Source organism: Marmota marmota, unplaced genomic scaffold, assembly GCF_001458135.2.
Source record: "Marmota marmota marmota unplaced genomic scaffold, marMar, whole genome shotgun sequence".
NCBI lineage: Eukaryota > Metazoa > Chordata > Mammalia > Rodentia > Sciuridae > Marmota > Marmota marmota.
This window is the reverse complement of record NW_026000082.1, coordinates 11,718,143-11,731,196: the sequence shown is the minus strand read 5'-3', so window position 1 is coordinate 11,731,196 and position 13,054 is coordinate 11,718,143. Positions and strand designations below refer to the sequence as shown.

Genomic DNA, 13,054 nt, shown 5'->3' with positions numbered 1-13,054 from the left:
GCTGATGGTTCATTCAGGCTGTTTCTACTTTTGGCTACTAACACTAGTGCTACTACATTTATCTCTGTGAAAATTATCATGTGGATACATGTTTTCACCTCTTAGATACACAGGAGTAGGACTGCTGGCTCAGGTAACTACAGGTAACTATGTCTAAGTGTTCTAGGGACAGTCAGACTACTCCTCAGCGGCCACACCACTCGACATTCCCACCAGCAGCAGTGCAGGAGATCTTCAGATCCTCCTAAGCACCAGTCTCTACCTTTTTAACTACAGAGACCCTCGTGGGTCTGAAGAGTAACTTGTGTCTTAACTCGCATTTCCTAATGACTAATGATGTTAGGATCTTTTCCTGTGCTTATGGCTACTTGTACTTCTCTGAAGAAAATGTCTGTTTACATCTTTGTCCCATTTTTAATTCAGCTGTCTTTTTATTATTGAGCTGCAAGAGTTCTTCATATAAATTTCATTCAAGTCTCTTATAGATGTACGAGCTGCAAATTCTCTATCCTGGGAGTTGTCTGTTTAACTTTTCTTTTTCTTTTGAAACAGGGTTTCACCATGTTTCCAGGATAGCTTCAAACTCCTGTGCTCAAGTGATCCTGCTTCAGCTTCCGGAGTAGCTGGTACTACAGGCATGTGCCACAGTGTCCCATTTAACTTTCTTGATGGTTTCCTTTGAAGAAAAAACAAAATAAAAAAACCCAAAAAAACCAAAAACAACAACAAAAGAACCTGAATTTATCCATTTGTTTTTGTCTTATTGCTTGTGCTTTAGTGTTGTATCCAAGAAGGCTTTACTTCACTCAGGTCACTGGATTTACTCCTGTATTTTCTTCTAAATGTTTTAGCTCACTGATATTCAGTATGTGATCAACTCTGAGCTTATTTTTGTGCACAGGTGTAAGGAAATAATCCAGCCTCACTGGTCTTCATCTTCAGTTCTCCCATTTATTTATTCTGTACTATTTGCTTTTCTATTACATAAATGCTACCAACATAGAACAATAAGACTAGTTAACAGTAGCCATCAGCGCAGAGAACTGGTTCACCAATGAGAAATGTGAGAAGCATAACATTTTTGTTTCTGTCCTCAGACACAGTCAATAATTTAACTGCTCCTTCTGGCCCTTGACAGGGTAGGGCGTTTTTGCTCTGCTTCCTTTCCCAGCGTTTCTTGTCTGAAAGTTAGGATTTTTGTTGTTGTTTGCAGTACTGTGGGTTGAACCAAGTGGCACTTTACCACTGAGCTATATCCCCAGCCCTATTTATTTACTTTTTAGAAATTTGAGACAGTGACTCGCTAAATTGCTGATGTTGGCCTTAAACTCAAATTTCCCCCACCTCAGCCGCAGTGTTGCAGGGGTGCGCCATCGTGCCTAGCATGTTCTTCTTTTCTTCCCTTTTTTATGGGTACCAGGGATTGAACCCAGGGGCGCTTAACCACTGAGCCACGTCCCCAGTCCTCTATATTTTTTATGTTGAGACAGGATCTCACTAATTTGCTTAGGGCCTCAGTAAGTTCCTGAGGCTGGTCTTGAACTTGTGATTCTCCTGCCTCAGCCTCTAAAGTTGTTGGGATTACAGGCATGGGCCACCGTGTTTGTTTTTTTTTTTAATGTAGTGGTAAAACTGAATATAGTAAGACAAAATTCGCTGGCTTTGCCATTGTGCTCTTATCAAGACCATGTTACACTGATCCCGTATCAGTCCAGCACGACACTGAACTATCTCCTCCACAAACTCGCTCACATACCAAGCACTTATGACTTCACTATTAGCACAGGTCTGTGGACTTGTAGGAGCAACCTCTAGCTCCTCAAGATGAACACCACTTCGTGTCTGCAGGCTGGCTTTGGATCAGCTGCATGTCAGCTGCTAATTCAGAAGATGGGCTATCCCCAGTGGCAATGTCCAGCATTTGCAACCACCATGAAGCACACATGAGGTGGACGTCATTGTGAATAAAAGCTCTGAGGAAAAAAGGTCTCTGAAGCCGAGAGGTGATTTGAACTTGTAAGATACAAGTTGTATTTCAAGTAAGTTTTAATAAGCTGAAAAAGTCCTGTTTAACTTGGTTGCTCTTTCTCGTGACACTTTTTGACTGTTCTCAAGCAGCTCATTTTTGAAAAAATGAGTCATTGTTTCTGCGGCATGAGGTTTTGCTGCAACCTCCACATGACACGAAACAATCCAGGTATGCTTGGCTCAGACCCCTGGGTTCCTCATGGCCTCTTTTTGAGATGATCGCATGGTCCTGGAGGAACAGCGCACCCCTCTCTTGGTGAAATTCCTGTTTCCATTTTCAACTCAATGGATTTCCACATTAGAGATGCACATCCTTCTCGTTTCGTGGCTTAAAAATTGAGTTTTGGGCAATGCCCTTTCTATGGCCGTGAACAGTTACCGTCACCTTGTGGGCATGTGTTTGAGGCATTTTCCGTTTCTACAAGTTGAACATCTGCATGCTTTGAAGAAATTAAAAAGTGACCAAGAGCTTTCATTATGAAAGCCCATATCCCCGGTGGGCAAAGCATACCCCTCTGCGGCAGTGGTGGGGGCCAGGTGTGCAGGACGGTCTCCAGGTAAGATATTCACTTCTTTGGTGAAAAGCTTATAGACGGAATAAAATTTGCCAACATTAATTGTGTATTCTTTGCTGAATATGCAGACAAATAAGCCAAGTCTAGTTTGTATATGGACAAGAGAACAATAATCTTCTTTTTTCTGCATATTCATTAAAATCAAGTCATTTTAAAACTCTAGTTTTCAAATTAACACATGTAAGAACTAGCAGGAACTTGGGGTTTTTTGTTTGTTTTTAGAGCTGGGGACCAAACTCAGGGCCTGGAGTGCTAGCGAGTGCTCACCACTGGGCCACATGCCCACTCAGTCAGGAAGTGATTTTTGTTGCTATGATTTAAGGAATCACTTGATACGCTGCAAAGAGCCGCAGCTGTTAGTAAGCTCAGACAGAATCAGCTCCACTCAAGGGGCCAGTGCTCTGTTGTCAAAATTCCCCCTCCCTGTTGTTCACAGATATAACTTTTAGTTGCAACCTCTGAATCAGGAACCGTAACCTTCTTGGTTCACAGTGCAATCAAGGGAATGAGATGATAATGGTGTTCATTCCAGGGTATGCCCAAGCTAATTCAGCAACCGCTATTTTTGACTATGTATTGGTGTCTCTTTGGAGGATAAAAGAAACTTTTGATTTAGAAGGATGTGCCTTCATCCCACAGCGGGGGGATCCAGCCTCCACTGTGCTTCCACATCCCTCTCCCTGCCACGCCCAAGCCCAAATTCCTTTCTGTACATTGTGCAGTGGGTCCCATTTGCATTCCTCACACCTGATCCAGCTGTGTGAACTTTGACCTATTATTAAAAAAACATAGTCATCCAGCTGTCCTTAGTGCTGTCTGGGTCACGCTGCTGCTGGCATTGTCACCGTGCTCACTTCAATGATCTCTTAGAAACATGGTCACAACATTCACAATGGCAAATGAAACCAGCACCGTAGACACAGAGCACAGGAGCAAACCTGCAGCAGCCAGAGGCAGTCTCTGTGAGGCCCATGACGGTGGCACCCTGCGGCCACAGCCCAACAAGTCATGACTGCCAGCATCCATGGTCAGGAGAAACATAGGACAGTGACCCTGGTTCTATGCCATGTCCACCTGACTTTAAAAACAGCACTCTATCTTGTCTCCTGGCCTCTGGAGAGTTCCATACTCTCCCACTCTCTCCAGTGTTCTGCATCCAATGCCAAAACCCAGGACTTTTCATGCCCTGGGGTTTCTCAGGTGCAGAGCTCTTAGTGCTAAAATTTGTATGACTGGTCACTCTAGAGAGGAGGTGGCAGTGAAGCTGGGATAGTGGAAGGTGCTGGCTGCCCAGGAGAGAAGGGAGACCAGTCACTCTGGGCAAAGGGGGCCAGCCAAAAAGCCTGACCTAGAGGGCTGCAGCAGAGATTAAACACGTGACATATCCAGGGCTGGGGTGGGGCTTGGTCGAAGAGCACGCACTTAACATTTGTGAGGCCCTGGGTTCAATGCCCAGCACCACAATCAACCATGAGTGCAGTGTCCAGCCTGAGGCAGCACATACTCAGGGTATAACAAGTGGGGTGATTCAGGTGTCACCTTAGGAGTTGGGACAACAAAACCAAAGAGAAGTGCCCTCAGAGCTCCATCCACTCGGCCAGGTGAAGATAAATGTGACTCAAGCCCACTGGCAGGCAGTGCAGGCCCCAGGTTGCTCTCCAGACAGGAGAGTCCTAGTCAGTGGGCTAGGAACACAGGAGGGAGGCTGTGAGATGGAATCAGAACAGGTAGGATCAGAGCTGTGCCATCGTTCAAAGGTGGAAACTTTAAGGAAGGAGGAAGGGAGTGGCTTCCAGGAGCACAGCCTGAGCCGAGGTGAAGGAACTGCAGGCCCAGGGATCAGAGCTCAGGGGAGGAAGGTCAGGCAGGCAGGACCCCACACAAGCCACAGGCTCCTGCAGGGTCTCGATCCTTGACTCCACAGCTAAGGACAGAGGCCTGACAGCAGGGGGGATTGTCCAGATGGCTCTGCCAGTCAGCAGAGCAGGGACCTGATCAGACCCCTGTAGCCTCGTGCTTTTCCTTGCCGGCACCCCACACAGCTCTGGTCCTCCAAGAGGGTCTGGTGCCCCGACACTGACCAGAGGTAGAAACTGCCCCGCCCCTTCTCTCCCACCCTTGCCAGCTAGAATGGGAGCTGAGTGCCCAGGAGTTAATCACTTTTCTGACAGTTTATTTTATTCATCTTTGGTAACAAATGGCTGAAATCAATTAAACTGGCTTTCCCCTCAGCTGATGAAGTTAATTATGATTTGTTATGGTATCTGATATGTAAATTATTAGAAAGCAGACTTACGTTGGACCGGCTGCCTCCAGGCGGCACCGGATTAATCATTGTGTAGATGTTGTCACTGGAATTTGTTGAATCTGTAGAACAGTGGAAACCCACAAGTCGAGGTGATTAATTCATTTCTTAATTAAAACAAACTCATGGCACTTGAACTCATTCTTTTGTATTTTATCACCTAAAATTTCCTCTAAGTACCACCATTTTCTGGCTAATTTGTATTTAATGAAGATTCACAAAGTTTTTAATCACAGAAAATTCAACTGTGAAAACCACTCAACCACGAAACCAAGAATTTCAGAATGTCTGGACAGTAGCATGGACATGGCATTTGAGTTACAGTCTCCACCCTAATCTCCCCACTGCCCGGGACAAGGTGGGGACGCCAGCAAGGTAACCCCTGTGTCCCCCAACCCTGCCTAGCGGCTTCAATTCAAATCAGGGAAAGGGAGACATTGCAAATTACCCAGGGGCCGCCCTCCAGAGCCAAGGGCGCAGGCGGGAGAGGCGGGGATGGGGCTGGAGACACATGAACACACGGAGTGGGTTAACGTGACCCAGCGGAATGTAGGTCACGCAGCTCATCAAGATGCAGCAGCGGAGGAGGGAGCAGAGCGGAGCAGGCCGCCACCAGCGCCACCCCTGCAGCTGAGCAGCTTCCCTGTTTGGGAAGCTAAGGAGCAGGTGGGGGAGGGTCGCCTCAGTCCCCCCACTTAGCCACAAACGTCTCCTTAGAAAATTAACTAATGTATTTCTACAGGAGTGGGCATCATTTCTCGGGCACATGTCCTCACCACCTTTCTCACTTTTTGTTTTGTGGCAGGTAGGGACTGTGTTGGTGGCTGGTATTCTATTCTTAGCTGAGAAAAAGCTGTGACACTTGTATGTATGCATGTGTGCACTTATCCATGTGTGTGCAAGCATGCCCTCTTCTGATTAAAGCAAAACAGAGAAGAAATTTCCTACACAGAGGACCAGAAACCTAGAGCTCTGGAAACTCTGGAGGGGTCATGCTCAGTACCCTGGTCCTGAGGATGCCAGAGTGCTAAAACTCCTTTTCTTCATTTTTTTCTTTTCTTTTTTTAATTTTTAATTTTTTTTAAGTTGTAGATGGACACAATACCTTTATTTTATTTATTTTTACGTGGTGCTGAGGATTGAACCCAGTAACTCACATGTGCTAGGCAAGTGTTCTACCGCTGAGTCATGGCCAAGCTGTGGGGCTTCAACCTAGCTCAGCCAGGCACAGTTGAGCAAAGGGCTTCCTGTGCCTCAGACCTCAGTTTTTTAACCTCTAAAGTAGGGTAGTAAAGGAGTTGGCANGCATCCGAGCTGCGTTTGGGTTCGGGGTTTTGGGGGGGGGGTGGTTCTGGGGATTGAACCCAGGGCCTTGTGCACGCTAAGCAAGCACTCTGCCACTCTACACTGAGCTACACCTCCAGGCCCCAAAGCCCTTTTTGAGTCATCCAGAACAATGCCTACCCAGGACAGGGTTCTCCCTCACAAGAGAGAACCAGGGCAATGAGACCCTATTTCCTGACCTCTGTGCTTGGCCTTGTTCTTTACTAAGCAGCATCAGAGAAAAGGAATAGATGTCATGTACAGGCATACAGTGGGTTGGTGGTCTTAATGTCTTATAGTCCCGCAGGTCCCCAGGTGTCACAATGCCCAGTGGAAGATACACTGCTCAGGAAGGAGTGGCTGTTCAGATGGGCTCCGTACCAAGCCTTCTATGACTCCCTAGTAACCACCAGCCTCACCAGGACCCCATCCCTTCAAGCCCTCTTACCTGCAGGACTAGGCATGATGGGTGTTCCTGGAGGGCCACCACCACCAGGGGGTCCCTGAGATGAAATAAAAACTATATCAGTTACCCACAGTGGGGACAGCTGTGGGAAAAGGCTACCATGCTCTCCTAGTGAGCAGCTCAGCATTCATCGGCTAACCCTCCAGTGTTCACCTGGAGCCACAGCCTTAAGCCCAAGGGGAGCTGGGTTTGGACACTCCGCTTCCTCTTGGCAAGTCAAGAGCACCTGTGGCATACACACGTGTGCACACCTGCTCACATGTAGGCCGGCTGATGACAGCAGAGGCCCACGGGGAAGCTCAACAGCAAGCAGGCAGCTCCCCAGAAGGAAACTATTCCAGGTCTTGATGAAGGGTTTTGAGACCACCCCAGGCTTGCACAGGTGCCTGAATACTGACAGCAAGTTCTAGCAGTCTGGAACTGGTGCTCAGAACACAAGTGGACAGGGACTCTGGAGTAGCTTTCCTACACACACAGCCACATTGACTAGACGTGCAAGGGCCCAAGCCCACACACACACTTACCACGTAGGTGCCGGGCGATGAGGAGGAATATGGAATCTGGAAACAAGATGTGGAGGAGTCATGTGATGGAGTCACCTCCTCAGACAGGCAATGCCCCTTTCCTTCCAAACCCACTAGGGGACATTCCCCACTCTTCTGAAGAAAGGTTTCAGGACCCAGTGAATTAGCTGCCTGGTCAGTTTCCCTGGGAGGCCTGGGGATGGGAGTGGAACCTGCTTCTCTGCCACACTGAGCCAGTCCCCAGAGCCTGATCTCCTACTCCCCAGTTTAGGAAGGAGTTGGGGACAGGGGCCTAGGAGGCCTGTAGTGTAGGAGGGAGGAGAGACAGCTCCTTTCCTCTCCTCTGGACTATCTGCAATGAGCTTCTTACCCACTCTCTCCTCTGAACACCGGAAGCCCACCCTCCTGGAGATGGGCAGGGGCCTCCTTCTGAACAATGCTCTCTGGGCCCAGGTTCTCAGCTTAGACCTGGGAGCTTCTGCAGAGGGCTGGGAAGGGCAGGGCAGGGCAGGGCAGGAGCCAGTCTGTGATAACCCAGCATGTTTCTACTGGACTTCCACATAACTTTCTCCTTGGAGGTATCAGGTGGGATTCTACTGTGTTTTCCCCTCCTCTGACACTTCCACTTGGGGACTGGAGCCATTCTGCTCCCAGAACCTCTTCTGTGGCAAATACCACCCTTCCCGACCTGGATACTCACTGAGTTAGCACTGTTGGGATTGGGCCAGGGTCTGCCAGCTCCCGGGCCCCTGAGAGGGAGAGAGAGACAGAGACAATGAAAATAGTGCAGTGCTGTGGACTCTAGGGGTAGAGCCAGCAGGGGCAGGAGAGGGCTGACATTAGTAATGGGAAATCCTTCATAAAGTCCTAGGGTCCTCAAAGGCTATCTGGCTCTGGGGTAGGAATGGGTAATTCCATAGGTAGAAATCCATGAACTCCTTTAAATTATGATATTTGTAAAATATATTACATTTATAAACTCACATATAAAATACATGAAATTTTCTTTGCATGTGTATTTTCCCAGGTAGATCATCCACAGATTCTCACACAAAAGTTAAAAATCTCTGAAGCATCGGAGAACAGTGGCTACTTGTACAAGGGTTCCAATTTTGACTCAACCAATAGAAGTTGTGTGAGCCTGGGCAAGTCACTTTACCTCTCTGTGCCTCAGTGACCTCATCGCAAATGATAATAACAACTGCCTTGCAGGGTTGTCATGAAGACTAGGTGAGCCGATCCCTGGAGCATGCCCAGAACTGTGCCTGCTGCCTGAGGCTGGGCTCTCATTCCAGGGTCATCAGCATCCTCATTCTACTGACAAGGAGGCTGAGGCCCAGAGAGGTACCAGCAATGATTTATGAACAAGAGTCTTCCAGGGTGCCTGCAGAGGGTGGGAAGAGCCACGGCTCTGAGCCCTGGCCAAGTCCCTTTTGCCTTACATGTTAATCCCGGGCATGGCGGGGCCGAGGGAGTTGGGTGGTGGTCTCATGCCGCTGCCGTAATTCTGCAATGATAACCAAGGGTCAGTCTATGAGAAGGAGAAGGGGAACCAGAGAGAAAAGGAGGGAGGGGAAACAGAATATAAGTGAGAGGGTTAGTCTGTGAAAAGGATCTGATGAGAAAAATAATACATTCTTTCAAAAAAGGTGGGACAGGGTGAGAACCAAGTAGTGGGGACAATGACAAGCCAGCACAGAGGGACAGTCCACAACAGTAAATGTGTTTTCAGGGCCTTAACAATGTTTTCAAAAACGCGGCTGTCAAGCAAGTTGCTCGCCTGCAACTCCCCCCACCACTCGGTGTGAGAAGAGTCTATGCGAAACTCAGACGTTCTCAGGATCCAGATTCGGCACAGGACAAGCCAGTGAGGCAGACCAGGTGCCACCCAGGCCTCTCGCCTGTTCCCCTCTTCGTGACTTGTGCTGCCTGACATCCTCTCTGAGAGCTATTTTCTTTGCAGAAATAACTGCCCTGCCTCCCATCTCCACTTGGAGGCTTCCTGGGTCGAGCAGCAGTGTTTCTGTGAAGCCTTCCCACCAGCCCCCTGAGGGTCCTGCTCCGTCCTGGTTACTCCCTGAATGCCTTAGAATCGCCACCCCCCCAAAGGCCACACCACCTTGAGTTATGGCCATGGCTATGCATCCGTCCCTCTCTCACTGGACCCTGAACGCCTTCTCACTGGACAGTGACCACAGCCCTCACTCCATGCTGTAGCTGGCCAACACTGAAGGGATGGATGGGTGAGGGAGCGAAGGAGTGACTGTGTGGGAGTAAAGTGTGCCCTGCAGCAGCTTAGGCTCTGCCCTCCAGGGGAATCTGGAAGAAGCAGGCTGGTGGAACTCCAATGGCCAAGGAGCAGCCAGCGTGAGCAGCCCCGCGCTAAGCACATATACACTTCATTCTCCGTCCCTGGTTTGGTCCTGGTAACCCCATGAGACTGGTATTAGTCCCATGTACAGATGAGAAGGTCTGAGAGAGAAAGAGTCAGCAAATGGCAGAGGCGGGTTTCAACCTGGGCCTTCAGTCTGCATTCCTAGCCACATTCCTGGTGGGAAGGGGACTGAACAGGAGGTTGAGCTGGAGCTGACAAGCTTGGAAGCAACATCAGGCTGACGATGGGGTCTTCAGCCAGGGACCGCCTCCCCAAATCTCTCTGCCTCTGGGACACCTGCTGTCTACTCACCTGCAAAAGCCTGGACCTAGAAGAATCCCAGATGAGATGCAGACAATGACAGGGACAGTACCCAGTACCAGGCTGGCTGGCAGAGCAAGGCCTAGAGTCAGTGGGGGTAGGTTGCAGCTAGAAATTTGAGGTCAGCACACAAGAGAGCTGGCCTCAAGCTTGGCCACTTGCTGGTGACTTTAGCACCAAATATGCTTTCCCGGTGTCAGACCGTGCTTTGCACTTTATGTGTATCATCTACATTTAATGGTCATGCCAACTCCTTTACTACCCTACTTTAGAGGTTAAAAAACTGAGGTCTGAGGCACAGGAAGCCCTTTGCTCAACTGTGCCTGGCTGAGCTAGGTTGAAGCCCCACAGCTTGGCCATGACTCAGCTGTGATGCCTCATCTGTAAAATGGGGACAGAGTCCACGAAGCTGCAACCTTATGGGGCCCTAGGAAGATCATGAAGTGACAGCTCTCAAGTGCTTTGTGAACCCCGGAGATGCATGACAATTTGGGATGGCAGCCACAGAACACACACCACAGGCCTCAATGCTGCCGTGACATCACTGAGCACCGGCCTTGCTGGCCCTTCCCAGGGCCCATGACTGCTGCTGACCCCCTTCCACAAAGCTCAACCCCTGCTCTGCACAGGAAGCTCACTGTGTGTCAGGCGGCCTACTGTTCACTGCACACAGCCAGCTCACTGCAAAGGTTTTCCAGGTCAAGTGACAACCCCAGGGACTGTGGCTACAGCCCGCCCCTCTCCTAGCCATGGGAAAGGCCTCAGACAGGCACTCCCTCCAGAAAAATGGCTGCACACGCAGCACGGCTCCTGGCTGGAGGGCTCCAGGAGCAACCCTTCTGCTCTCAATCCTGCCCACCCTGTAGGAGCCTCGCTGGGCCAGCAAGGCGGCCCCATGGAGCTTCCCCCTGCAGACCCTTGGGGGGGGCCCCTCATACCTCTCACTTCACAGAAGACAACTGGGAGGCCCAGAGAGGCCAGAGACTTGATCAAGGTCACTAAGTAAGTCAATAGTGAAAGTGGGCTGGAAGCTTAGCAGCCTGGTTGCAGAGACTTGGGAGAAATGGGCTGCCTCCTGGCTCCTGCCTGCCCACAGCAGGTGGGTTGCTGGAGGTAGGGGGGCCTGGTTACTAACCAGAGACACCCCTCATCTGCTGTCAGCACTGCTCTGCAGGGATGGGGAGGCCATGTTCATGGGGGCCTGTCTTCCCTCACTCCTTGCCCTCCACCCACTCAGGTGTCCCTGGGCAGAAGGGTCTGGTCCACAGTCATAAAGAAAGCGAAACCTCTCCCACCCTTTGGGTCTCAGCCTCTGAGGTCTGATGGTCCGTAATGACACAGGAAGGCACCGAGCAGCAGGCAGGGGCCCACAGAGGGGGGCTGCCTCTGCCTCTTGCAGGTCCTCACAGGAGCTCTACCTCAGTGCTTCCCGTGGCTGTCTTCACCTTACACAGGGAAAGCCATCTAGCCATGAGGCTCATCTGCCGGAGGGGCCAGAAGCTGTCTAGGCAGAGGGAGACACCACCCCACACTGGGAGGTTCATCAAGGGTCCCACTCCCTTTGCACTCAGCCCTAGTGCCCTGAGCCTGGATTATTAATCTTTGCACTGCTTTCTGTGGCTCCTACTCAGAGGCACTGAGCTTGGACTGGCCCTGGGTCAGCAGGGGCCAAGAGATGCAGTTTCTCCAGGTGCCACAGTATTATCCCTAAATATCATGGATTATCCTTCATCTGAATTTTCTCAAATGCAGAAAAGCCAGGATAGTAAGTAATCTGATTCTAGCCTCAACCTGAATATCAGAATCACTGCGGGAGCAGTGGCTCTGGGAATCACATCTGCAGGGTCTGCTGTGGGGTCTTGTTACACTCTGTACCCGAGTCTGACCGGGAGCTCTGCCTGGAATTTTAGCCTCATCTAAGAGAATTCAATTTTGAAGCACTGGGAAGAAAGGCTACTGCCTGACACTGACACATAATTTTTTAGAGAAAAATGGATTAGGTGGAAGTATTGCCTTCTTTTTGGCACTGGTCATTTTACAAAAGTAGAGTAAAATTTGTCTGAATCCTAAGCGCAATGGGCAGGGCAACACCTGGACAGCTGGCCTCTTTGGGATGTTTAGGTGAAACATGATGCAGCTCAAAACAAGGACTGTCACTCTGCTTAGTTCTGAAATTTACAAAGGAGCTCCATGACCACGCTCTACCTGTTTTCTGCTCAGAAACTTCTGGAGGGGTCACTGGCTAAATACATTCCAATTTCCTACTAGGAATTATAGACCAGTGGTGTCCCACCTGTGTCTGGCATGGCACTGTGCATGCAGTGGGTGCATACTCAGGGCTGCCTGAAGGGGCTGGCTGCCCATTCTAATAGCCTGGGCTGTGGCAGAAGGCAGAGCTCAGTTCTTACAGGAAGGGGAAGGATCCAAAAACCCCATAGGGGTGTTCATAACCACTGTCTCACCCCGCCCCACAAGAGGCCCTGTGAGGCTGCCTGTTTCGCAGACAAAAAGGGCTATAAGTTCAACCCAGGTAAGCTACGGTCAGAACTGCTTTCTAGTACCAAGTTCTGAGCTTGCCTCTCTCCTGTCCACAGGGAATGCCCAGGCAATACTCTCAGGAGACAGACAGACAGAAAGGGCTGGGGGTGGGGGGAAGCCTTCTACTCTCAGCCTTAGAGTCCAAAGCTTCCAGGTTCTGCTGTGCTCAGGTGAGCTCTGATGGCCACTTTCTAGCTGTCCCTAGACCCTTTAATCCATCCAACACACCATCCTTGCCCAGGCCTAGAGCCTGAACTTCCTGCTCCCAGTGATGTGGTGCAGATGTTCCAGGCTGAGTGATTTAATACTGCACCCTACCAGAGGGGGGGGTGGGAGATAAGAGCAGAGTGCTTTAGGGTCTCCACTCTCTTTTCCCCCTCCCTCCCTTCCTTTCTTTTTTATTCTGCATTGGAGACTGAATTCAGGGCCTCTAAGCTACATCCCCAGCCCTTTTTATTTTGACACAGGGTCTTACTAAGTTGCCCAAGCTGGCCTTGAACTTGTGATCCTCCTGCCCCAGCCTCCCAGGGTATGGTCCTCAGAGCTTGGGGAGCTCCAACCCTTGCACAATGTTGCACACTGCCTGGTGAGGCCAGGAAA

The 13,054-nt window shown here is 50.0% G+C and overlaps 1 protein-coding gene across 5 annotated transcripts in view; it reads right to left on the bottom strand.

Moving 5' to 3' along the window:
• The window catches only part of Ssbp3 (single stranded DNA binding protein 3), a 156,889-nt gene that overhangs the window by 4,677 nt on the left and 139,158 nt on the right, over positions 1–13,054 (bottom strand). For 3 of the 5 annotated variants that reach the window (XM_015484955.2, XM_048815330.1, XM_048815329.1), the window contains 5 exons: positions 8,664–8,728; positions 7,922–7,970; positions 7,222–7,257; positions 6,680–6,734; positions 4,900–4,970 (listed from right to left, as the gene is read on the bottom strand). In XM_015484955.2, the coding sequence (XP_015340441.1) occupies positions 4,900–4,970; positions 6,680–6,734; positions 7,222–7,257; positions 7,922–7,970; positions 8,664–8,728 (276 nt within the window). Of the gene's footprint in view, positions 1–4,899; positions 4,971–6,679; positions 6,735–7,221; positions 7,258–7,921; positions 7,971–8,663; positions 8,753–13,054 lie in introns of all 5 variants that reach the window. The other 2 variants (XM_048815328.1, XM_048815331.1) reach the window with 1 other exon arrangement.